A 27185-nucleotide genomic window follows, 5' to 3' on the forward strand; every position below is an offset into this window, starting at 1 on the left:
CCGACCGGCACGGGTGTGTGCCAAGTCGTGCCGGGCTGACACGACTATGTGCCGTTCAGCACAACCCCCTGCCAGTCATTGTGCCATATGGAGCAAATTTTTTTCCTATTTTCATCAGTTATTTATTAAATCAACTGATCAATTGATTATTTAGAAAGCTTAGATAAAATTGATGATAATGAGACTAGAGATGATAATGATGATGGTGATTGTGATGGTCATGGTCATGGTCATAATAACGAGACTCGGTCTGGTGGCGGTGATAATGGAGATGAAACATGCGTCCCTATTATACAATATTCTTAGAGAGGTATTATTTTTTCAGATGACTTGAGTTTGTAGGTAGCAAGACATTAAGAGATGTGCACCCACAGAATGATAAATTCATCATAATTACCATCATATCAACCACACCCACCAGAGCCACAACACCATTATTATACTCTATATCTACAATCTGTATATGCTTATCGTATGTCTGTGCCTGTGCCGGTGTCGCCCATTCTCGTGCATGTTTAATATCCATATCATATCATAGAAGAATTATAAAATTTCTATTTGTATGAAGACTATGTGAAGCATTACAATTAGCAATACTATCAGTGAATAAGTTTTGAAAAATATCGATAGTATTTAATATAATATTCTCGTGTTATTCTTGTGCTGACAAATGAAGTATTTGATTCTCCTCGTCATTTTACGTTCAACTAGATATTAATTTTAATTATTAAATTATTATTGATTAAATTGTGTTCAGTTATATTATGGAGTGTCCAATCATTAATATTTGTTTTAATGAATGTCTTCAATCATAGTATGTGTTGAATAATATTTATATTTAACTTTTGCTTTATCTTTAATAAAATGTCATTTATAAAATAATCTAAAGATAAATATTATAATGTAGGTTTTAAACTTTTAATACATATATTTAAACCAAAAACTAAAGATTGACATATCAAAGACTAAAAAATATCTTTAAATATTCTAGAAAATTTATTAAAAATATTTTAAATGCGTGCCAGCAGCACGGCGGGGCGTGCCGAGGCGTGCTGATGGTGGCACGACCATCGTTGTCTAAAACATTATCCACCCCTCTGTAGGGCTGCAATTATTCTGTTTTGATAGTATACAAGGTGAATTGTATGCTTTTATTTTTCAGGGGGTGCAATGTGAATATGTGATAGAGGTGAAAGTATAATTTAGCATAAAGAATGAAACAAAAAATAAGTTTGATTAGGAAGGAATAATCTATTTTTGATAACTTTCCTTCAAATTAGTCAACAAAGGGTGTTTTTTGAAAATAAAGCCCAAAATATGGGGCTTCAAATATAAATACTGAGACAGCAGGATAGAATGAAGAATCATAAGTTCATGATAATACCCTATATATTATGTATGTACCAAATGTAAGCATATAAGAAATATAATTTAAGGTGCACCAAGAAAGAATCCTAAAGGAACCATAACACATTGTGGTAATCTAATCCCAATAAACTTAGTGATAATGTAGATCCATGGAAAATAGCCAAAATCATCTAAAGTCACAAACGTTGGAATTTGTAGAATGTACCTAGAAGCATGCATATATATATGTAGACACACACACACACACACAAACATCAAAAACTGTGCTGCAGAAAAGTTTATATAACAGTGGCTATATGTCATGAAGACGAGACAAAATTTAACATCAACCCACTAGCAGAAAAGCAATTCATATTTTGTAATATTTCAAGAAATTAACGTACCTGCACATGAATTGTCAAACTTATCCAAGTAAGGTTTAACCACAATATTGACAGAGTCACTAGGACTCCTCGCACTGTTTAAGGCAGCATCAATTTCATCCTTACTCGAGACAAAGATTTCAGTAGGGAGAGTTTGCAACATGGCCTTACATATAGGTTCCAAGAGCTGCAAACAAGAATAATTAGTCAGCTAAAGGAATTATATTAATATAAATAAATGTGTATGTGTATATGTACATAGTATTACTACAAACTTTAACTTGCTGAGAAAACATCAGATTTTAATCAAAAACAAAAATTGAATCTTAGATAATCAACTGAAGATCAATACCATTAATTCGGATGAATACTATGTAAAGTACCTATAAAACAAATAACCGTTCCATTTGAAGGATTTCTTATGTAATACGAAGTTACAAAATAAGATTATTCCAACAACTTCATAATCCTAACAATATGCACAGCTCATTTTTCTCAACATCTACGTGCAGCTCATTTTCTTCAACAGCATGACACATCCATATCTCAAAACTAAATTAAGTTATTGCTTTAAAATTTTTTTAGACTTTTAGTGATGTAGATCAGATATTCATGGTGGATCATCAACTTGTGTGTATAATGCGTCATATTGTTCCAAAGTCATCAGTGAGGGAACGAAGTCCAACCAGCAACTTGAGATGGTATTTGTTGAATTGCCTGATACCTGATTATATAGTTGTTGAGTTTCATGGTTTATTTTAGTATTTCAACTCATATATGTTAGTATAATATATAATAGCACGGCGAGTTCTACTCTTATATTCAAGTTTGATTGGACAAGGACTTCACAACAAGAGGGTATGCATCTTCTTTCTTTTCTTTTGTCCTTCCATCTCAGAAGTTTCTCCCAGTGCAAAATAAGTTGCCTGTTGTATCTGACTTATCAAAAACTGTAATGGCATAGCTACAAACTATTCTAATGGCCTATTAGTTTCTATCTGAAACCAGCCAACAGACTGCAGGTGATCAATCTGTCTACTGGTAATTTTCACTAATTTGAATTTTTTTTTCTTCAATTTCCCTAACTGTGTGATATATGGATCTCTATTTTGCTCCATTTCTTCCATTGACGTGCAGAACTTATAAATTATACTTTAAATATGAAGTCAAATATCTACCTTTTGAGTCCATGAAATGAAGCATCAGAAATGGTGTTGGAGACATGACGGTAATTCCGAAAATGGAGAAAAAATCATGAAAAATTATAAATGATCATTCCGAAGGATTCCACATTTATCCCTTTCCTCTCCTCCTCCTCCCTTCTCTCTTTTGTGGTAGATTCCACACTTTCTGCTCTCTCACTCGCAGTTGGGTTGTTTTCTTTTCCCCACAACTAGGTACTCTTGATTTTCCTTCCCCCAAGGCTTGATAGATTATCTTCTATCTTTTTTTCATCTATCTAGCTATGCTAGTATGAAAAAAAGGTATTTGGAGGAGAAAAAGAACTTCATAAATGCTCTATCTTTTTTCCTTAGGGGTGAATATAAGTACCTCTCTAACTTTTTCTGTATCGGCATATTTTCTTGTCCTCAGCACATATCAATTTGGAGCAAGTTCAGAGTGGTATGCATTGTTACGTTTTTGGCACACCATTAATATATTTTTAAGGTTAATTAGAAACTAGTTGAACATAGAATAACAGAAAGGATCAAAGAGTTCATTTTTGTCGGTATAAAATTAACACAACAGTGTTGTATAAAATATTGTTAATAATCCTCAAAACTCATCTATTAATAATATTACTTATTATAACGTCTTACATACTCTTTATACAAATATGGAGTTTCTAATTCTCGTATGATGTAACGCACTGGAACGACTGACACATACACACACTATATGCAAGCTGCAAATATGAAGCATAATAAGCGTGTTGTGGTTCTGGAAGGTCTAACTGATATGATGACATTGACGATAATAAATTCATATTATCCTATGAGTGCACGACACCTGATGTCCTGCTACTCATAGACCCAAGTATTTTTCGCATTCAACTGTAATCATGTTGAGCTTGAATTGATTCGTTTGATGGAATTTGAGAAATAAATCTTGAAGTCTTAAACATAATTGATTCTCACAATTCATTAGCATGTCTAGATCATCGAGGCATTAAGCATAACATAACAACCTTAATGTAAAGATAAGAAATCATAACAAGTAGCATGACATATTGGATTGGTCATCTGGAATGTACCAGCTGTATCGATTGTATCGGCCGCTCATATTAGATCAGACTATTTTACAATTACGTAAAATTTTAAATATTATTTAAAAATATAAGAAATTTTTTAAAATTTTTAAAAAATAATAAGAAAATAAGAAAAAAATAATTACTCATATATGAAGTCTAAAAACTAAAAGTTTGTATTAACTTACTCAAAACTTATGATTTTTTTATTTCTTCTCTCTCCCTTCTATTTCCCTCTCTCTTACTATCTACAAGTCAATTTATTTTTTTCTAATTTTTTTCACTTCTTTTCCCTTCTCTCTCTCTCTCCCTCTCTCTCTTTCTCCCTCTCTCAATCTCTCTGCCACAAAGCAATTTTCTCTCTCTCTCTCTCTCTCTCTCTCTCTCTCTCTCCACTCTCTCGTCTCTCCAACTCACTCTCTGTGATTGCAGAGAGTGAGATAGAGGTCGAAGAGAGAGAGGGAGAGGGACGAAGAGAGATGAGAAAGAGAGAGGAGAGGTGGTTCGTCAAAGAGAGAAAGAGAGATGGGTGTCAAAGAGAGAAAGGAAAACAAAATAAAAAATAAAAAAACTAACCCAAGGTCGTCGCAGGTCGAGATTGTCGGATCTTGGTCGGTGGACGTCACCAAACGTCGAGGTTGCGGGGATCACCCGATACGGCCGATACCTGGCCAAAACTCAAAACAATGCTCCCAACGGAAATGGTAGACATATTATTTTAGTTCACTAGTGATGGAAAAGTAAATTGATCAGATTCTATTGAGTCTAACTAATAGTGGAGTGATTATTTTTGAGCTGATGAATGAGATAGGTCATTGAATATATTAGTTGGACAGCTTTATTTCTTTTGCATTTGTGAGGCAAATTAGTTTTAAGTGTCGCCATGGTTTGGAAAATCGGCCGGACTCAATCCGAGACAAGGTCTGATACTAGAAAATGACAAATCGGATCTGAATAGTGAGTCTCAACCGAAATGAATTAAGTTTTAGCCAAAACTGGTGATTTGAGTTGGAAATAGGTCTGTTTGCATTCACAAACTATTAGCCCATACCCAATTGACTTGAACTCGTGGAATTGGTCTTCAGATCTATTTTTGCATCCACAAGCTATTAGCCCAAACCCAATTGACTTAAATTACGGTTGAAAATGGCCCGGATTAACTAACTCAACTCACTACCAACCCGACCTGGACCGGATACGAGTGCAAAAACCCTATTTGACCCAGAATCCAAGTAGAGTTTAAAGTAAAAATCTGAATACAGATATAGATACAAGTATAGGTAATTTTTTCGGATACAGATAGTGGATATTCATTTAGTCGCATACTCTGTTACCTTACCTGACTCGTAACCCATCTTATAATCCTCACTCCCTCTTTATTTCTCTCCGACCTCTTCCTCACTCCCTCTTCATCATCCGCCACGAAAGTCAAAACCCTACCTCGCACCCTCTCCATCTCTCTCTCGACTCTCCCTTGCTCCCTCCCCATCTATCTCTCAACTCTCTCTCACTCCCTCATCATCTCTCTCCCTCACTCTCTTAATCTCTCTGAACTCTTCAGTCTTCATCCATTGGGCACGCCCTCTGCCGGACACCGGAGGTAGTTGTGCATTTGATGGTGTATATGGGTGATTTCATATTCTGTCTTTCTTGCCATTCTCTTTCTGGAGACATGTAAATCTCATGGAAGAATTGCAGATAGATAGGGAGGTAATTGTGGAATGATGTGTGTAGAGTGTGTACTTGATTTGAAGCTTACAAGTGTTATTTCTGGAAGATCCTGTTGTCATATGTTGTTTCTTCCTTTTGTTGATTGGCTACGAGGAGTTGATGAGGTATGGAAGTTGCTCATTGCTTCAAAATTGCATCTTGAGCTGTTTTGCTTGTTGATACTAGATGAAAGAAATGCAAATAAAATGAAAATATGGGATTTTTATTCAATACCATTTGTGTCGAATCTTGGAAATTTTGGCATAAACTTCTGGCTCCTGAGCAAGATGGAGAGGTTCACCTTAGATTAGTTTCATAAACTTTTAGAGATATAAATGTGCATTCTGGACAATGTTCCACAAATGTACTTCTCTTTTCTCCTCAGTTATTGCTGCTTTCTGAACTTGTGAAACAGAACTTGTTGAACAATTCTTTGATTTTGGTGCTAGAAATCCTTCTTGATATAGTGAAATTAGTGATATCCATCCACCCCTTTCGACAAATTTCATTTGAGAAGTGATTACTTAGCCTCTGAAAAAACTCAACCATTAGATTAATTGGTTTAGCTTTTGTGATAAGTTTCACTTTATTTTCACTATATTCTGAATGCTTTTCTTCTCTGCTATTGAGTGTACTTGCAATTCCATGATTTAGTCAGTTGATGCATTGCTAATGGCATGATTCCTTCTCCTCTGTTCACATGCATATCAGGGTCTTGAGGTGGGCAACTGGGACTGACAGATTTTGGTGAATTTTTTTTGGTAGATTAAAAGGGTTGGCCAATCTAAATATGATTGTAGTTCAGGGAATTAATGATGTTGCATTTAGTATCCCATATCAAGAATTAATCAATGTTTACTCATGGTAACTGAAATTTTTTTGTCCTTGTACACCTGCTATTCAGGGATTATGCTTTAAGATTAAGAATCATTGCATTAAGATCCAATCCATACACGATCTGTATGAATATTCATTTAAAATCTGATCTGTATCCGATCTGGATCTGAATTCATACTTATTTAAGATATTATCTATATTTGTATCCATTTAAGATCCGATCTATATCTAATTTCTAATTATATTTGTTTAGTTAGGATATAATTTTAATTTTTGTTGTCCGTCTAATATTCATATATGAATCAATATCCGGTCTAAAAATATGGATTCAGATATAGGTTGAGTACTATTCGGTTCATATCCGATCCATTTTCACCCCTAAACTAAACTCATGATACAGTTATGCTGGTATTTTGCATCCACAACCCATTAGTCCAAATCTAATTGACTTAAACTCTTATGAAACAATTTTGCGGGTCTATTTTTGCATCCACAAGTTACAACCCATTACCCTAAACCCAATTGACTTAAACAGGTTTTCGTGTCTGTTTTTGCATCCACAATGCATTACCTAAACCCAATTGACAAACTCTTGTGGGGCAACACAAAAGATGTAGGACCCATTTTTTTATCTTGTTCATTAATTTTCAATTCCCATCATCTCGTCCTTTGAGTCTAGTCCAATTCGCATCATCCACCTTTTTTTTTAAAGGGTCGAGCGACCAAAGTTCCATTAGAAATCAATAGTACAGGCAAAGTCATAGGGAGGCTCAGTCCAAACCTTAGTGACACGGTCACTTAGGGCTAGCCTAGCTAAGCTATGGGCCATGGAGTTATTACTCCTACCCGCAAAACAAACTTTAAAAGTGGGGTTAGCAGAAATCCACATGGAGCATTCTAATACAATGGGCCTAATCATCCAATGAATACATTCACTGCAACCATTTACGACCTTAACCACTGACTGGGAGTCGAAGAAAAACTAGCAACAAGACGACGACACGAAATCTTTTGTTGTCTCCATACCTCGGAGAAAAGTGAGTGCCTCCCTAACTAGAGCACACGGGCAATCATAAAAAAAAGGGCTATGCTTTTGCACGGACAACCCAAGAGAGAGCAAATATAAATGCCCATGCCACCTTCATGCCCACCTAGGGGTGTAAACGAGTCGAGCCTGAAAGAGCCGGCTCCGGCTTAGGCTTTGCTCAGCTCAACTCAAGCCCGAGCCGAGCTCGAGCCTAAAATGAGTCTATCATCAAGCCTCATTCAAGCCAAGCCAGATCGAGTTAGATCGAGCTCAAGTTGAGCCAAAGAAGAAGAAAGAGGAGGAGGCGAGGCACCGCGGCGGCTTGCCATTGCCGAAGAAGAAGAAGAAGAAGAAAGAAGAGGAGGAGGAGGAGGAGGAGGAGGAAGAGGAGGGGCGGGGCACCGCGGCTGCTTGCCGTTGTCGAAGGAGGACAAGGCGGCACTGCGGCAGCTTCCGCTGTCGAAGAAGGAGGCGGGGCATCACAGCAGCTTGCCGCTGCCGAAGGAGGAGGAGGCGGCACTACAGTGGCTTGCCCTTGCAGAAGGAGGAGGAGGTGGCACCGGGCCGGCTTGCCTCTGCCGAAGAATAAGAAGAAGAAGAAGAAGAAGAAGAAGAAGAAGAGGAAGAAAGCCGCTGCCAAAGAAGAAAAAGGAGGAGGAGGAGGCGCATCGTGACGTAGGACGAGGCGAGGATTTATACTGAGCCTATCGAGTTGAGCCTAAGCAAGCCGACTCTAGCTCAGGCTCGGTTCGATATTAATTTCGAGCCGGTTTTAGTTGCTCGAGCTCGACTCAGCTCTGACCAAGCCGAGCCGGACTCGAGCTTCAGTCGAGACGAACCCGAGCCAAGCTCGAGCCGCTCGTCGAGCTTGACAGCCCTATGCCCACCTTGCCAAGCTGCGTCAACCCAGCAAACAATGTCATTCAGCATAGGAGAAGCTGATGGAACCTCCTCAAGCTAGCACTCAAGAAGTTCCTGAGAAAGATGGTCGAGCAAGGAAGACCACTAATAGCCCACCTCCACTTTATCACAGATCTCCTTAGGGTTAGAGAGGACACCCCTAAAGACCACGTCATTCATGAGCTTCCAAATATTCTAAAGGAAACTGAAGGTATAAGCCAACTGATCGACAGTGATATGCTCTTTCAGAGAGAGAATCCAAACATCCAAGTGACTAAAGGGCCCTCTACCTTCAGACCGAGCCTTGAGTGCAACCAAGCTGCCCTAGCAAACGAGCAAAGGAGGAGGAGGTGCTCAATAGTTTCTACTTCAGTTTTGCAAAAGGTGCAGTTTGGCTCGAGCTCCCAAATGCACTTGTTAATGGCAGCTTTAACTGGAAGTCCAACAATAGCCCTCCATAGGAAGGTTTTTATACGAGGAAGGAAGATTTTACATCCCTAAACAAGCTTCCGGATGCGCTTTTGATTTGTCAAGGAGGGGGAACTTTACCAGTTTTCTTTAGAGAGAGTGTCGTAGGCCGATTTACAAGTGAGAGGAGTAGGCATCCAAATCACCTTATCCTGCGAGCTCGCGGCGGCCAGGCCCATGCATTTACTAAGAATATGTCGCTACCTCGGGAGGGAATAATATTCTGATCAGAGTAGCATTCCACTAAGAGCCGCTTAAGAGATCATGCACCATACGAACTAAAGCTCTCACATGAACTAAAGGGAGCTTTAAATCCATTAAAATCTCTCAACTCTCGTGAAAGAGATTGAGAGCTCTCTCAACCAAATGTATCTCTCAAAACCTTAACCCTTCTCCATCTATAGTGATTATTAATTTGTTAATTTGTTTCTTTGCAATATGTGAACAGTAGATCTTTTTCGTGACATGTCTTAGTTTCTCTAGTATTTAAAATTTTATGATATTTTTCTTATTTAGAATTTCCTAGATATTTTTAATTATTTAAAAAAGACTGAAGCAAAAGGGAACTGATCTGAAAACTCTGAAATAGAATTAAACTCTGAAACAATTCATTTTTTCCAAGGACCAAAACCAAAACTTTGAATCATGCTCTTAGCATCAAGAACGGGTTTAAGTCTATGTTACTATGGACTAGAATTAGTTAAATGGTTAGGCCAAGTTATAATTGATGGAAGGAACCACTCATCATTTTCTCTTCAGAAAACTACACTCGAGTCAAAAGAAGCAGTTTCTGCATCTAGAAAGTTGAAAACACTCTTTAAAAATTAAGGTGAAACTACATACATCTCTACTTTGTGGACCCCTTGTAGATAGGAGCCCGTGTATAAGACGTCCTTTTTCATATGGGTAATTACCCAGTAACATGTAAGAATGCCATGGGGTGTCACTATAAGTTAGAAAATGGAGAAAAGTATGAACCCACCGCGTTAGGTCCCCCAACAGATAAATAAAGCCAAACATATCATAAGTAAAAGGAAAGGAGGGCGATTTCTCACGTGCAGTATCTCAGTCTCTAAGTTGCTTCGTGTTTTATCCCTCACATTTGCGACATACATATAAGCCTCCTCATCATATCTATATACAGGTAAAAGTATTCTATTATTAGCATTATTCAATGAAAGTTAGAAAATATCACAGAATTATTTTTGCAAGATGTACAAATCACAAAAATGCTAAGGTACTTGTTGACAAAAAGATCGACTTCCTCATTTCTCTAATGTACTTATAAGTATCTTTTTTTAATCATCTTCAAAGAGCCGAAGCAGTAAGTGATTATCAAATCCAGATTAAGTGCATCAACTCCACAGATATATGGGAGCAATCTCTAGATATGATGTATTCATTGTTGTTGTCTTGCATTTGTAGCCTTATAAGCTTTTCTAACTCAAGGAATGGTCGGTGTGTGTGTGTGTGTGCATGATTTCAATTTCCCTACTTCCACTTATTTGGAAAATATTAGTATCATCACACAGACGGGTTGCCTCTGCTGAGAATTGACAACAGGATATAAGCAAGAGATATTGCTGAAGAGAATGAAGCTGGATTAACTTACTTAGCCAACATGCGGTCCAGAAGTGATTGCAGACTATTGTTGAAGTCTGATGTTATCGATGAACAACTCTTCAGATGTAAATAATCCTTAAGAACATATTAAGGGACAAAAAGCATGTCTGAGCTTTAGGTAATGAAAGCTTTTGACGTGAATTATAATAATTACAAGATTACCTGCATGGAAGCCAAAGAACCCAAAATTTCCTTCATAATTTTGTCGCACATGGTTATAGCTACAAACTCCTAGATATATTTAGAAAAAAGACCTCAAAATGTAAGCAAAACTACAAGTCACAATAACTGCTTTGGCGAGCAGAATATTTTCTCACAATTATGCTAGAATACCTTGTATGCTGGAAGGTTGATGTTCCTGTTCTGTCTAATATTATCCCATAACCCTTTTGCACTAAAGGAAAAGCCAGAGGCAGGAACTTTATCTTGTCGAGAACCAGCAAGATTGCCCGTAGAAAATAATTTTTGCAGCTCTGTGCACTGCAAGATATAACATAACCTTCTCGCAGTGAGAACATCAAATTCTTGTAACAAAACCTTAACTGCTTTTCTCTTAACAAACACTATATTTGTCTGTAGCCTCCTTGGTGGATAGAATATTCTTAGCAAAGGGTTTGGCGGTGATGTTTGGATCTGATTATATTTTGGTTAATACTTGCTAAAACCTTACAATCCTGAATGCAAAGTGTGATAGTACTGCCATGTAGTAGAGCGGTGTATCTAGTAGTAGCTGTTAAATGCCTCTCTGATCATCATGGCATTACAACTATATTGTAAGAGAGTTCATCACCCATTTCATGACACAACTAGCACAAACTTTTTGTATTATCTATAACAACCAAAAATTTTAAAACGTAAATAAATATATAAAATAGAAATAAATATTTAGATAATGGGGAATTTCATTTTATCTTTTATATTTTAGAATTTTTATTAAATTAAATTAAATTTTAAAGTATATATTTAAAATATTAGAATCTTTATTCAAATAAGACTCTTACTATATTTTTTTTAATTATAAAAGGGGGGCCTGTAAGAAAACCCTAGAGGGAATTTGAGAGAAAGTAAGGGCGGACTGTAGCATAGCTACAGTGCCGAGAAAAAAAAAAGAAAAAAAAGGAAATTATTCTTAAGAGAAATTAGAGATTAGAGAGAAAAGAAAACTTATAGAGAAAGAGAAAAGAGAATAGATGAAAAAAAAGAGCTTATCATACCAAAGAGAAAAGAAAAGAAAAGACAATCACGAAGCGTATTGGAATCCGTGCAAATTATGATTAGAATGTGAAAATTAAAATATTTTTAAATTGAGCAATCAAGACAAGTTCCTACTCATATTTTTTATTCTTATCATGTTTAATTTTAAGAGATAATAAATTATGATACGAGGATGTCAAATATGTAACATGTATAGGAAAATTAAGAAATTTGTTGTTTTAAGGATTTTCAAGAAAAATTAGAAATGTTAAGATTATTTGCATTTTATATAAAATTCAGATTTATTATTTTCAGAATTAAAAAAAAAAGGATTTTATTGTTTATATTTTTAGATTTCTGAAAATATTTAATATTTATCTTTAATGTAGAAAATAAGATATAAATTAGGAATATTTTAATTTATATGAATTTCGGATTTCTGAAAATAATTAATATTTATTTTTATTCCAGAAAATAAGATATAAATTGGAATTACTTCAATTTAAAGGATTTTCGGATTTGTAAAATTATTTATTATTATATTTTATTTTCAGAAAATAACAGAGGAAATCTTTATGCTAATATATTTTATTTTCAGAAAATAAAATATAAGAGATCTTTATTAAAAGAAAGATTTTTGAAAAGATGATCACAAACAAAATATTATTTTGAGATGTGAAATTTTATAAGATCAAATGTTAGATTATTATTATTTATGTTTTCTAAGTTATTAAGAATGATTTATATATATATATATATATATATATATATATATATATTAGAGAAAATAATAGTATTTGGATTTATGGATTATTCATGCATATATTGTATTTAAAGAATTGAGCATTTTGATGATTGAGGAATTTAATACTTGAATTTCAGAATGAATCAGTATAATTGAATACTGATAAAAGTAAAATCTGGAATCTAATTTATTTTCAAGAAGATAAGTCCAAGAAAAATATTCTTGAAATGTAACCTTGCAATGTGCTACCAAGTGACTGGCAGGATTAGAAAAAAAATTCCTGAATTTTTATCCTGGTGACTCTAATCTTACTCAACAGCTAGTAAAAAAATTGCTAGAGCACTAGAGAGTACCAACTATGACCCTAGATGGATCGACTATCTAAAGAGTCCCTCGCATCATCCCGATAGTGACTAGGTAGTGCGATGTGGCGACGGGTGAGAGTACTCATTAATGAGACAATATAACATTTTATCAATTTTGGCGAGTTTTCATGATAGTACACTTTTGACAGAAATTGACTGTTTTTATATTGAATTATTCAAATTGAGACATTATGAATGATTTATGATTCAATTTTCATGATAGTACACTTTTAGCAGAGATTGATTCGTTTTATATTAATTTATTCAGATTGTGTTAATTAGAATAATTTCTAATTCGATTTCCATGATAATACACTTTAGTAGAGATTGATTTGTTTTATGTTAATTTATTCAATATGAGATAATATGAATAATTTATGATTTTAATTTAACATATATGAGTTTTGAAATTCAGTATAAGAGACAAGAAAATTATTTATTTTCTAAGACGGTTTATATGTATAATTATAATTCTTTTTCTGCTACTATATATATCATATGTTGATATTTGTCATTAAACATATTCTTAATTGAGTGGGTTACTTGTTGGGCGTCTAACTCATGAGGACTTGTTATTTTGCATGAATTTAAAAAGCCGTTTAGTGAGGACTCTGAAGGCTGAGTACCATGTCCGTTATGTCAAACTATTTTAGAATTTGATTACTATTTGGGCTTTTATGTTTTCTCTAGGTTTTATCCTAGAGATTTGGGGCCATCATGTTTTTGGATCGAGGCGTGACATTATCCATAAAACATGGTTATTCTTATAGTAGTCATATCAATTTTCTCTTTTAAGTGTTGTAGCCCAACAAGGTCTTGAGGGGTTGAAATGGAGAGACAAATAAAGAAAGGACATAGTGGTCATTTAATTATATGACAAAATTTTGCTTTGACAGCTCTATCCTAATTTCCAAACAACTTTTTTTTGTAATATCAGTATCCCATGTAGATGCAAGTAGATGTAGCAAAAAGAGCATTGGGTATGCCTAAATTTATCTATCTGTGGGTTTCAAAGATTGGAAAATTCCACTAACACCAACTGGCCATTTTCTGCATTAGCTAAACAAGACAAACCATTCGTAGCCCAATAGCAACAATCAGTTAAATATTAGCACAAATATCAAAACTAACTACATACCTTTTCTTTGAAAGCTTTTTCTTCACATTTGCGTGGTAAAAACACAGCAGACACCTTCACATTAAAGAAATCACATGAAAATTTATGGGACTATTTACACAAGCACGCATAAATGAATTCTAGCACATGATACCTATTTATTGGTTACATTGCACACTACCATCAGATTTAAAAATTGGAACGAATAATTGTAAAATCAAGTTAATTTTAGGTATAGATCATCTCAATTGGACATCAGCTAATGTAATCATTAATCAGTAGAATTCAACATGAACAATATTTTGGCATTTACTTATAACTCAAGTATAAAGAGAATTTATAATTTTTTTTAATACTTAAAACTAATTCCTACAAAAATTCATGAGTTTCATAATTTCTCAGAGATTTCCAATTTAGATGTCCCACCACATGTTTTAGGAGCATAAATCACCTGACTTGGGAGTACCACATTGTAAGTGAACAATCCATAATTATACAATATAAGAATTTAATATTATTCCAAGTTTCAAGGGGAAACATCACGCAACTATATTCAACAGTTGTATGATTTAATAATGATAGTCCAAGTATATTTAGGGACAGAGTCACAGAGCTAAATTAATGTCAAAATCATGCTTATATTAAGTTTAAAATTTATCATTAGACATCCTGCTAGAGATAAGATGGTCATGTTGTGCAAACATAATAGGGACATCATCTAACAGACAAGAAATAGATCATAATCCTGAAATTAAAAAAGGTTCAAGTTAGTTGGCGGGAATATATTCTAAGAGCGAAATAACCCTGAATCCCTCTCCTCTGTACCATATGGCCAACAGCAGGGACTGCACAAAACTGCAGACATATATTTTTAATATAAAAAAAACTGCAGACCTATATGTATGCAGTATGCGTGCATGCAAGAGAATACAAAGATATATGTTTATGTAGTAAAACCTCCTTAGTCTTCAAACATGTATCAACTCACCTGGAAGTAGTCACTTAATTTCGCATTCCGATGCCCAGGTTTTACCGATTCCCATATCTGCTATGAGTTGTTAATATTAATTAACTTCAAGATATGATAGTGCAGCAGCTAGAAATAAAGATAAAGAAGAAAGAGTACCTTGTTAATGCTTTCCATCACCTTTTCCGTCAAAATACCAGGAGGAGTCTGAAACAGAAAAGGAGATATATGCAGTTTGACATTCCATATGGTGAATGATGTATTCATTATTTATGGTAGTAATGATATACAAGTTAGTAGATATCTTATTCCGAATGAAGCAAAGTAGCAAACCTCATAATCATAGTCACGAATGACAAATATCACCTTTGTCTTGCAGGGATCAAGCTTTATTCTTTCCTGCCAAAAATTGCAACAGATGTAGTGATTCAGGACTATATAACATGATCTGCAAAATTCTATTCATACTCAATAGGTTAATGACTTAATATGCTGCCGTCCAGTGGAGTTTATTGTCTTCACAAGGAATTGACTTCTTATTTCTTAGCACATAAAGCCTGTAGTAAACCATCACTTTGTTGGCCTTAACTGTGCATTTTTCTCAAAAAGAATTGCATTGTCTTTTGTTCATATTGCAAAACCACATGGATAATCTTGCAATACACTTCGGACAAATATGTTGATACAAAGCAAATGGATATATTGAATATTTAGCTTCATTAGACTGGTCAGCTATTGTACTGCAGAATGGACCGGCAATCAGCTCTAGGTGACACAGGTCTATGTCAAGCCCTCGCTAAGTTGCTAGGGTTCGGGTCGGCCCTTGAAAACAGAGGTTTCTATATGTCATTCATAAACTTCCACCAGGTATATATATAAGTGATACATTTTACACGAGAAAAATTCAGTATGTATATCCATCTCCCAAACTAACCTCAATTTCAGAACTGCAATCTAGATTCACATAAGAATAGCTATCAATCATGAATTCATTTTTGTATGTAAAAATTGTAATTTAATTTAGAACCAACCTGAAGAATTAACGTAAGAAGGGGAATGTTTCCACCTTGTTGACGGCCAATGTCATGTAACCACCTACACAAAAAATAATAGATAATAGAAGCCATTACGGAGTCCAACCAAGAAGAGTAATATAATCTCACTCAAAACCAAGAGGACCAACATCATGGACTTACATGTTTACCAATATAACATCTGAAACCGTCAAAGCAAAAAGAGCATTTTGCTTTTCAAATAGTGTATCGTCCTGTAAGATGAAGCAATACTTTCAACTATCAGTAACTCAAAGAACTAGACTTGTGAAAAAAAAAATTGTATCATTTAGTAAACTCAATATGTAACTTATCGCATTATTTGAATGTGATTGCTATATAGTAAATGCGTGAGGGCAATGGAGAATCGCTGAAGTATAGGATTACACATGTAAAATCTGGCGACTGCATATCATATGGAATATCAAGTCGTTTCATACAACGCCGTTCCTCTGAACCCTAGTAAAAGAAAACGATTTACAGGACACGACAACTCTGGCCACAGTAGGGGGAGAGCCAGGGGAGGCGCCAACCAGCTTAGGCCAGCTCGGAATTTGGGCTCCACTCCCCCCACTGACCTCACTGTCGCCGCCTTCCTCGCCATCGACCTCCTCCTTCGGCCCTCTCTCTCTCTCTCTCTCTCTCTCTCTCTCTCTCTCTCTCTCTCTCTCACTGTGGTGGGTCCAGGCAGCAACGGCGGATGGCTGCTGACTGGCCGCAGCAGCCAACCGCCTCTGGCCGACCACGGATTCTTGCCTTTCTCCTTCCTCCAGGGCTGCGAAGTCCTTTTTTTCCAATTAATATATTTTAATAAAAAAAATTTAATGATTTTTTTTTTACCAAAATGGTATGCATAAAATATTATTTATCAAAATGGTAACTAAAAAAATTTAGGTTAAATATATTTTATACTTTATACTTGTGCTCTCTGTACTTACTAAAGTGAAATTATTAGTTTTTTTGTTAAATTTAACAAAGTACTATAGTTATTTTGGTAATTTTATTGCATTATATCAAAATCTGCATGTCTTCTCTAACAAACACGATATGGGCATTTTGATTATTTTAACGTTATTCAGTTAAGTTTAACGGAAAAATTAATAGTTTCACTTTAGTCATAATATAGAGACTGATTTAAGACTTTTTAAAGTATAGGAGGGTAAAGTGATATTGTGCATAAGTACAGAAATATAAAATACATTTAACTCTAAAATTTATTACCAAAGAGAGTTTATTTTATCCAGCAGCTCAATTATCATGTTGTAAATCAAGAGTGAAACTACTGATTCTATCTTTTCCACATAATATATCAAGTACTCTATCGATTAAGCATTGAGTATTCTATATGTAAATTGTTGATAGTTGAATTGATCAGCATTTTATAAATTATGAAAATTATTAAACTATTTAATAATTTATTTTTTATATAAACCGTTAAATAGTTCAGCAACTTTAACATGGCTCCAGCCCCTAGTTTAGGCTAAGGGCCGTTAAAGGTGAAATTGCTCACCTCCAATCCTCCGCCACGTGTAATGAAGACTAGGCAAAGGAGAAGATCCTACGAAGCAAGCATGATAATATCCTTCTTCAAGAGGAGATTTACTAGTTTTAAAGGTCAAGAGTTCAATGGGTTACTTGGGGGGGATAGGAAAATTCTTTCTTTTACTCCATGCCAACTGTTAGAAAAAGAAGAAATTAAATGATATGATTTTGCTTAATTGTGGATCATGGTCTTACAATTAGATTGGGATTATAGGAGCTTTCACGAATCATTTCAAAAAAGATATTTACTTCATCTAATCCCTTTTCTATATTTGATTATTCTCTTTTCAAAAGCAATGGTTTACGTAGGATCTCAACAGAGAATGTGTCACTTTGTCTGCTCCATCGTCAAATGAGGAAGTGCAGTCCATTTTGAAAAGACTTGCTCTAGATAGGCCTAGTCCCGACAAACTGAATGCGAGGTTCTTCCATTCCTTTCGGACTGATCTAAAGCCGACGATTTGCTCATCAATGAAGGTTTGCTTTAGCTCTAAGTTTATGGAGAGAAATCTTAATAGAGCAAACATTATCCTTATTGCGAAAAAGGATACCTCGATCACTATTAATGATTATTGACCAATCAGATTTTGTAATACTGCTTACAAAATCATCTCCACGTTATTTGCTGCAAGCATAAAGTGGTGCTCAAATCTTTTATCTTGGGCAGCTAGATCATAAACAATCATGTTCTTGTTCAAGAAAACATCATCTATCTTAAGCATGATTGACGCTTTCATGTTAAAAGCGAATTTGTCCAAAACTTTTGTTCGCATAGAGTGGTCTTCATCTAGATAGTCTCAAGATTTTTAGTTTCCCTAATTAATTTATCATCATATTCTATTAGTGTATCTCCACTTATTCCTTCCTAATTGAAATGAATGGGCAAGTTGACAGAATTTTCCTTCCTTCTCGATATCTGAGACAAAGATCCTTACCTCTTCATTATTAGATCAAATATTCTTTCAATTCTTCTTAAGGAAGATATGAAGTTAAAAAGGATTAGTGAAGTGAAGCTTGCCAGGTTTGCATCGACTATTTCGCATATTATGTTCGCTAATGATTTGCTAATATTCTGCAAAGCTGCGTAGAATGAGGCTTTAAATCTAAAGGCTGGTATAGACCTTATTATAGCTTATCTGGGCAAGCCATAAACTTTGAAAAATCGACAGTTCAATTCATAGTGGAAAAGTTCAAGCAAAAGTTGGATATGTGGAAGGCAAAACACATCTATCTCATGTTGGCAAGTAGATATCGATCAAAGCGGTGTTAAGCTCTATTCCTATTTATTTTATGTCTATGATCATTCTCCCAAAGAAGCTAATAGTAGAGCTCCCTGCACCAATTAGGGATTTCTGATGTGATTTTGATCCTAAAGGTTTTGTTTGGTTTGAGGTTAAGTTTCGAACTATATTAGCTAATCCTATTTCTTAGTCTTGATTTAAGTACTCTAAACTTATTCAAGAAAATATAGTATTTGGTTACGAACTAAGCTAAAGTATAATTATTACTTTTAATATAATGTGAAAAAGTAAAAAAAGTATTAGTTTTAGAGGAAAATAAATAATATATAAAATTAATAGGTCAAAATGTCATTCATTTTTTATGATAAAATTTAAAAATATTATTATTTTAACAATAATAAAGTCTTAAACTATTGATTTGTGGACTTATAGGCCCTATTTGTGGGTTTATGTATGTGAGCCCCAACCACTGCTACGTAGGCTTACGTATTATTTTTATCTTTTATTTTTCTAAAGTAATATAAGGTTCGGTGAGGTTTTCGTTGTACATAGCCATGGCAGGCTCAAAATTAGAAGGTTCGGTGAACTGGGTGCTAGTGATGAAGCTAGCTTGGAGGTTACTTGATCAACTGTCTACCCTTTAGGCCACTATTTTCAAAGCTAGATATTTCCCATCGGGCTCCTTCTAGTGCCGGAAGCCTAACTATTGTGGTAGCTAGATGTGGAACTCCATCCTGCATGTTAGGTATTAGGTGTGAAAAGGAGCTAGATGTTGCACTGGTGATGGAAGTACTATTTCAATTCGGGATGATCCTTGGGTTCCTCATTTTCAGATAGTTGTCCTTAATATCCCTCTAATATCATACGGGTGAAGCAGCTAATGATCAATAACAACTATAGTATCTATGCCGGGCTTTCTTCGTCTACTACCTCCGATAAGCTTCTCTGGAGACTTACTCATGCGAGGGCTTTTACAGCGAACTCGCTGTATAGGAAAGTTTGCTAAGGCGACTGAGCTAGCGCTTCCTCTAAATGGTTGAGCAATCCCTCTAGAAATTAGTTTGGAAGCAAAATGAAGCCATCCCTAGAATCGAAGTTCTTTTTTTTAAGGTGATTGTGAGAGCGCTTCCAGCAATGGCAGAACTCAATAAGAAATCTTCGCATATAGATGCCCTCTGTCCCTCCTGCAAGACTGATCAAGAGACGACGGAGCATCTCGTCTTCAGTTATAACCTAGCCAAAGTGGTATGCTTCTCCCCAAAGCTAGGTTTGAAAATGGGCACAATCTCTCTTCAGGTGGGAATGCATGTGGATTCAGGAGATTAAGGACTCACTTTCGCAAGAGTAGCTTACCTATGCTTTTTCTTGATCTGGGCCATTTGGAAGGCCAGGAACGACGTGATATTCGGGAATATCTTGAGGACCTCTTTGGAGGTTTTGAGAGAGGTTGATCTTGCCCAACTCCCTCCTACTCAGTGATAGTTTCCCCTGTCCTCTAACTACTCCTCTATTTTGTGATTCGGTTGGGCCTTTGGATTAGGATATGGCTTGCTTGGTGGATGTAGCGTGGAGTGTGAACCACACGGGTGTCACCGAAATAGCTCTTTGTTCCTCTCTCGCTGAGTTCCATTAGATTAAAAGTCTATCTATCTTGAATACCACAATGATGCTTTAATGGGGAGAGGCGCTAGCTATGCTAGAAGGCTTAAAAGAGAAGACAAAGTTGGGCAGTGGCCGCTTGTGTTGGATTTTAGCGATTCACAAGTGCTTGTGAAGGCGATTTTGGACGGAGATCTTGGTATCAATTGGTCTATGCGAGATATCTTTTGTTGAAGTTAATTTGTAATTAAACTTTATTCCTATAAGTCCAAGAGTCAAGTAAACAAAAGGTCTTGTAAGTCCAAGCGTCATGCATGAAGTCATGAAAAAAAAAACTGAAAGAGTTATGAATCTCAAGAGTCACTAGGAACTCTAAGAGTCATCTATGTATCTATAAATAGGGTGGATAATGAGATCTATGAGATTAAGTCTTTGGTAGCATTTCCTACTTTTCCTAAAGATTTTCTAAATATCTTTCTTATTATATCCCTTGTCTCTAACAAATTTGGTATCAGAGCAAAATTTTCTCAAATATTATCCCATGGCAGCCACTACATCAATAATATTTGCATATTCCATAACTCAAATACCTATTTTTGAAGGAGAACATTATAACTATTGGAGTAGTCAAATGAAGACCATCTTTATTTCCCAAGATCTTTGGGAGGTGGTTGAGAGAACCTATCCTGAGCCACCTCAGGAAATGACTTCTTCAAATTGGACGGATGCACAACTTCAATATAAGGCTTCTATCAAAAGAGATGCAAGTGCACTTCGTTTCATCTAGCAAGGGATAAGTAAATCTATCTACTCTTGGATATTTGGTGCCAATAAAGCAAAGCAAGCTTGGGATATCTTAAAAAATGAGTTTCAAGGAGATGAAAAGGTAATATCCATAAAACTTCAATCCCTTTGGAGAGATTTTGATAATATCTCTATGAAGGATAGTGAAAGTATTCAAGAGTTCTTATCAAAGGTAGCAGAAATTATAAATCAAATCCGAAGCCATGGAGATATAATTGCAGACAAAAAAAATAGTGCTAAAGGTACTTCGTAGTCTTCCTCCTAAATTTGATCATGTTGTTGCTGCTATTGAAGAATCAAAGGATCTTTCATTATATACAATGCATGAACTAATGAGTTCTCTCCAAGCACATGAGCAAAGAATTAATAGGTCATCTGTTCAGCCAATTGAGCAAGCTTTTCAATCAAAAGTTTCTATATTAGATAAAGGGACAACAAAATAGGAGCAAGGAAAAAAAGAAGGAAGATCTCAAAACAAGGGAAAATCATAGTGTAATCAAAATGTTGGATTTTTAGAGCAAAAATCTGGTAACTCTAACTGTACATGTCGTATATGCAAAAAAAAATTCAATCATGAAACAAAAGATTGTTACTTCATATGCAAAAAATGTAAAAATCCAAATCATTCTTAAAGAGATTGCTATTATCAAGATAAAAAGAAGGATGAAGCAAATTTTACTAAGGAAGAAACTAACCATGAGTTTTCATGCATGAATACTCAAGATGAATATGAAAATATTTGTTATTTGGATAGTGGATGCAGTAACCATATGAGAGGAAATTGTGATATGTTTGTGGAGCTTAATCCTAACATCACATCATAAGTGAAGCGAGGATATGTTTGTGGAGCTTAATCCTAACATCACATCATAAGTGAAGCTTGGAGAGTTAAATCCTCGCTGGAGCTAGTACATGCTAATGTTTGTGGTTGTACAAGGACTCCCTCTCTTAATAACAAAAGATATTTTATTCTTTTTGTTAATGATTATACCAGGATGATGTGGGTATTTTTTCTTGAACAAAAGTCTGAGGCATTTTCAGCCTTTCTCTAATTCAAAGCTCTTGCAGAAAATCAATGTGGCCATAAAATCAAGATTTTATGGACTGATCGTGGAGGAGAGTTCATCTACACTCCATTCATGGAGTATTGCAAGGAAAATGGAATTGAAAGACAACTTACTATTTGAAGAAGTCCGCAACAAAATGGTGTGGCAGAATGAAAAAATTGCACTATTGTCGAGATGGCTCGGAGCATGTTAAAAGGTAAAAGCTTGCCTAATAAGTTTTGGGCAGAAGCTGTTAACACAGCAATATATATACTTAATCATTCTCCTACCAAAGCAGTATTTGACATGACATCATTTGAAGCATGGAAGCAAAGAAAGCTGGTAGTTGATCACTTAAAAATTTTCGGATGCATTGCTTATTCTTTAAATTCTTCACCAAACAAAGATAAATTTAATGAAAAAGGTGAAAAGTATATCTTTCTTGGCTATAGTGATGAGTCAAAAGGATATTGATTATATGATCCTAAAACTAACAAGCTTGTAATTTCAAAAGATGTTATATTTGATGAAAAAATAGCTTAGAATTGGGAAGATAACTCCTCTCAAGCACCAGTTGCTTATGAGTTTTTGAACCCAGCTAGTCAAGAATAACATCAAGAAATTGCAACCGCAAGTCCAAGCTCTACTCCAACAAGATTACAAACATCAAGTTTTTCAAACCAAGAATATTCTAAAACACCAACAAGAAAGGTGCGTTATTTAATAGATATTTATGAATCTTGTGATGTTGCTTTCTTTTTTAGTGAACTAGAGAATTTCAATGAAGCAACAAAAGAAGAATTATGGAGAAAGGCAATGAATGAAGAAATAACTACGAAAGAAAAGAAAAAGACATGGGAGCTTGTAGACTTGCGAAAAGTAAAAGAAGTGATCGGGCTAAAGTGGATATACAAGACAAAATTCAAAGAAGATAGATCTATTCAAAAATATAAAGCAAGGCTGGTTGCAAAAGGTTATTCTCAACAACCCGGAGTAGACTTCACTAAAACTTTTGCCCCTGTTGCCCGAATGGAGACAATACGCACAATTCGTGCCTTAGCAGCTCAATGGGAGTTGAATGTTTATCAACTTGATGTAAAATCTGCATTTCTCAATGGAGAACTTGAAGAAAAAGTATATGTTGAGCAACCACAAGGCTACGAGGTGAAAGATCAAGAAGATAAAGTATACCGACTTCAAAAGACTCTTTATGGCTTGAAACAAGCACCAAGAGCATGGAATGACAAGATTGATAGATACTTCTATCAAAATGGATTCCAAAGAAGCCCAAGTGAACCATCACTATATGTGAAGAAGATAGGTATGAAAGATCTTCTCATAATATGTTTATATGTTGATGATTTAATATATTTGGGCACTAATATGAAATTGATTGAAGATTTTAAAAAGAAAATGATGATGGAATTTGAGATGACTGGCTTAGGTCTTATGAAATATTTTATTGGAATCCAAGTGAAACAAGCAAAATGAGAGATTTTTATCTCTCAAGAAAAATATATTGAAGATTTATTGCAGAAATTTCAGATGTACAAGTGCAAACCAGTGGCAACTCCGATGACCTTAAATGAAAAGTTGCAACAAAATGATAGTGCAAAAACAGCATGTGCAAAGGTTTTTAGAAGCCTTGTTGGTTCATTAATATATCTAACACTCGACCTGGTATTATACAATATGTTAGTCTTATTTTCAGATTTATGAACGAGCCAAGCAAGCTTCATTATGCAGCAGCTAAACGAGTGTTGAAATATCTTCAAGGAACGAAGAAGCATGGAATCTTATACTTGGAAGAAAATGATAACAACTATTTGGATTTACAGATAGTGATTGAGCTGGTTCGTTAGATGATCGAAAAAGCACGTTAGACTATTTATTTTATTTTAGCACAAAAATAATATCTTGGAGCTCAAAGAAGCAGAAGACAATCGCCTTATCTTCAGCAGAAGTAGAGTATATTTCTGCAACAGAAGCAGCATGTGAAGCAATCTAGCTAAGAAGAATACTTTCATATTTAAAGGAACTACAACAGCAGCCAACTACAATTCATTGTGATAATATGTCTACAATTGCTATGACAAAAAATCCAGTATATCATGCTAGAACAAAGCATATAGAACTTCGACATCATTTTATTAGAGATTTGGTGAATGAAGGAGAAATCGTATTAAAGTTTATCAACACAAATGACCAACCGGCAGATTTTCTCACAAAGACCGTAACCACCGAGAAATTTGAGAAGTTCAAGAAGTTGCTGAAAATTACAAATTAAGAGGGGGTGTTGAAGTTAATTTGTAATTAAATTTTATTCTTATAAGTCCAAGAGTCAAGTAAACAAAATGTCTTGTAAGTCTAAGGGTCATGCATGAAGTCATAAAAAAAAAAAAACTGAAAGTGTTATGAATCTCAAGAGTCACTAGGAACTCTAAGAGTCATCTATGTATCTATAAATAAGGTGAATAATGAGATCTATGAGATCAAGTCTTTAGTAGCATTTTCTATTTTTCCTAAAGATCTTCTAAATATCTTTCTTCTTATATCCCTTGTCTCTAACATTTTTTTGGACTGTATCAGATTGAAGACTCTTCTCACCAAAATTAGAGTTGGCTTTCCAAGCAAGACTAACAATGATTTAAGCCCACTCCCTTGCTAGATTGGCAAATCAAAGAAATCCTTGTAAAACTTGGCTTAATCCTCCCACGGATGGTTCTTGCACTGATTAGTGACAAGGGAGAGAACAAAAACCAAAGCTTACCTAGTACCAACCATTAATAACTTTGTAGCCAAAGACATAAGCACTCGTAGTTATTGCTCTAATTTATCTCCATGTAATCTTATTAATATTTGTGATGTTTGTCTCTAACATTGTGTCACTTTTCATATTTTTGTTGCCTTAGTTTCTTAATCTACAACAAATCCATGTTAACAGTTCTCTTAGCCTACAAGACTTCCACTAATTTATCGAAGGAAAACCAATTCTAAGAGTAATTGAGTAATGATTAAACTGATTTTTGGTAAGAAGAACTCACCTCTCTTTCTGTTCCATCGCAACCTTCAACATCCATGATAATCATGCAAGGCCTGATGCATCTTGCCATCCAGATTCCTTTGGTTGTTTGTCCCCTTTTTATTTTATAAAAATTATACCATAATGATCAGAAAAACAACTCAAAAAAGGAAGCATGAATATATATATATATATATATATATAAAGACTTCAGAGAAGGTCTGCAAATTAAAGAAAATGGAATCTCAGTAGTCCAGTTCCTTTATTGGGGAAGAAGATGTGGACATCTTAGAGCGGGGAGATTTTAAATAATTTCTCCAATGAAGATACTTAAAAAAGTGACGAGGAGATTACCTATTCTCATCAGCTCTCATCACACCAAAGTTGGTCCTAAATAGAGAGTTCAGCAAATAACTTTTCCCTGTTCCAAGGAAATTTACTAATACAAATTAAAAAAAGAGGGAGTGATTTACTGTATATATTCTACGCGTCATTTGGATATGTGGCAACCTCTTTCTTGATAAATCTAATAATCCAATCTATATATTAAGAAAAGGTTAATTTTTTTGTCTAACTTGTAATTAATGAGCTTATAATATAAATTTAAGATTGCCAAACCATAGACTTTGGCTCTCTTACCACTGCTTTGAGGTCTAATGATGGATACTACTGTGTAGGAAGCGTGAGGAGCAGTGAACTCTTGAGAAGCTCTAATGAAGACGTCTACTGCCGGAGCATTGAAATCACCCTCGCCGGTGATCATTTGGATGACACCACCCTGAGCTTCCATTCCTGCAACTCTATCTCTATTCTGGAACTACCTACTATTGATTCTAGACCCCTATTTAAGCAACGAACTTAGCTTGCACTATTGTGCATTGAAGAAGACCAGGTCCAAACTTTGTCGCCGCAGTTATTCGGTAGCTTGACTTTTATCATTGTACATCTCAATGAATTGATATAATAAAATTATATCTCTAGATATAATTAGGCTAAATTGGAATTAAATTGAATGGTGCATGACAAATCAACTTTTTATTAGATATTGCAAGATCATGTTTTACGCTCTTCTCTTTTTAATTTTGTAAAATAAATCTATTTGCTATACTTTGTGTTTAGATTAGAGGTGTTAATTCACCGGTTACTTTGACACTGTTGGGATGGAAAGAGTAGGAAAGAAGAGAAGAGAAAGTAAAGAGGAAAACTAATTTTCTTTTATTTAGATTGAATAATTTAGGAGTAAAAAGACAGAGGAACAAAAAGCCTACCATTTTTTCACTCTCCAAAACTGGAGAGAAAGAGAGAGAAAGAAAAATATAAAGCCTTTTTTTTTATTTTTGTAACATTTTAAATGTCTCTTGTTCTATGATACTATTTACTTAAATTTATTGGGATTCTATTAACAAACTATAGCTTGTGGACATTATAACTTATTTATATTACTTTTATTTATTTTAAAAAATATTCTTATAGATATTATAACTTGTGCTACTTTATTTTAATAATTAAATATTAAAAGAAGGGTATAACGAGTAATATATTATTTTCTCTCTTCGTCTCCTCTCTTCCCATCTCTAACTCTCTCATGCTAAACAAAATGTAAAAGTTTAAACTATTATGCAATAATAATTTTTATATTTTAAATGCTAACAAAAGGAGATGAGACTCTCCTCAATTAAATATACATGTTAAAAGGGTTTTTTTTAAAATTATGATAAAGTTCTAACAATTAGTGTCAAATTCTCGATTCTCTTTATCATGGATCTTCGGGGACTTAATTCAATTGACTTTTCCATAGAGATTTATCAACTTGTCTTCTTCTAGATATCCTATTGGTTTCCATTCTGTCTTTCCCAACTCGTTAAGGTACAATCTTTACTCTATGGGCTTCTAAGCATCATTAACTATTGGGTTTATAAAATAATATGAGTAGAAAATTATTACACAC

The 27185-nt window shown here is 34.8% G+C and overlaps 1 protein-coding gene across 3 annotated transcripts in view; it reads right to left on the reverse strand.

Annotated features, from left to right (window-relative positions):
- The window catches only part of LOC140790455 (protein ROOT HAIR DEFECTIVE 3-like), a 34813-nt gene extending 8764 nt beyond the window's left edge, over positions 1–26049 (reverse strand). Inside the window, exons 1-15 of one of the 3 annotated variants that reach the window (XM_073140569.1) lie at positions 25877–26005; positions 25592–25658; positions 25260–25353; positions 16128–16198; positions 15963–16026; positions 15265–15330; positions 15091–15138; positions 14953–15009; positions 14790–14819; positions 13986–14039; positions 10877–11023; positions 10706–10774; positions 10533–10618; positions 9976–10054; positions 1752–1917 (exon numbers count right to left, since the gene is read on the reverse strand). In XM_073140569.1, coding sequence (XP_072996670.1) covers positions 1752–1917; positions 9976–10054; positions 10533–10618; positions 10706–10774; positions 10877–11023; positions 13986–14039; positions 14790–14819; positions 14953–15009; positions 15091–15138; positions 15265–15330; positions 15963–16026; positions 16128–16198; positions 25260–25353; positions 25592–25658; positions 25877–26000 — 1222 coding nt within the window. In that variant the 5' untranslated portion in view covers positions 26001–26005. Of the gene's footprint in view, positions 1–1751; positions 1918–9975; positions 10055–10532; positions 10619–10705; positions 10775–10876; positions 11024–13985; positions 14040–14789; positions 14820–14952; positions 15010–15090; positions 15139–15264; positions 15331–15962; positions 16027–16127; positions 16199–16370; positions 16763–25259; positions 25354–25591; positions 25659–25876 lie in introns of those variants that run through there. The other 2 variants (XM_073140570.1, XM_073140571.1) reach the window with 2 other exon arrangements.
- Between the last annotated feature and the right edge of the window lie 1136 nt (positions 26050–27185).

The sequence above is a fragment of the Typha latifolia genome, chromosome 6, assembly GCF_019914945.1.
Source record: "Typha latifolia isolate L0001 chromosome 6, TyphaL0001v2, whole genome shotgun sequence".
Taxonomy (NCBI): Eukaryota; Viridiplantae; Streptophyta; class Magnoliopsida; order Poales; family Typhaceae; genus Typha; species Typha latifolia.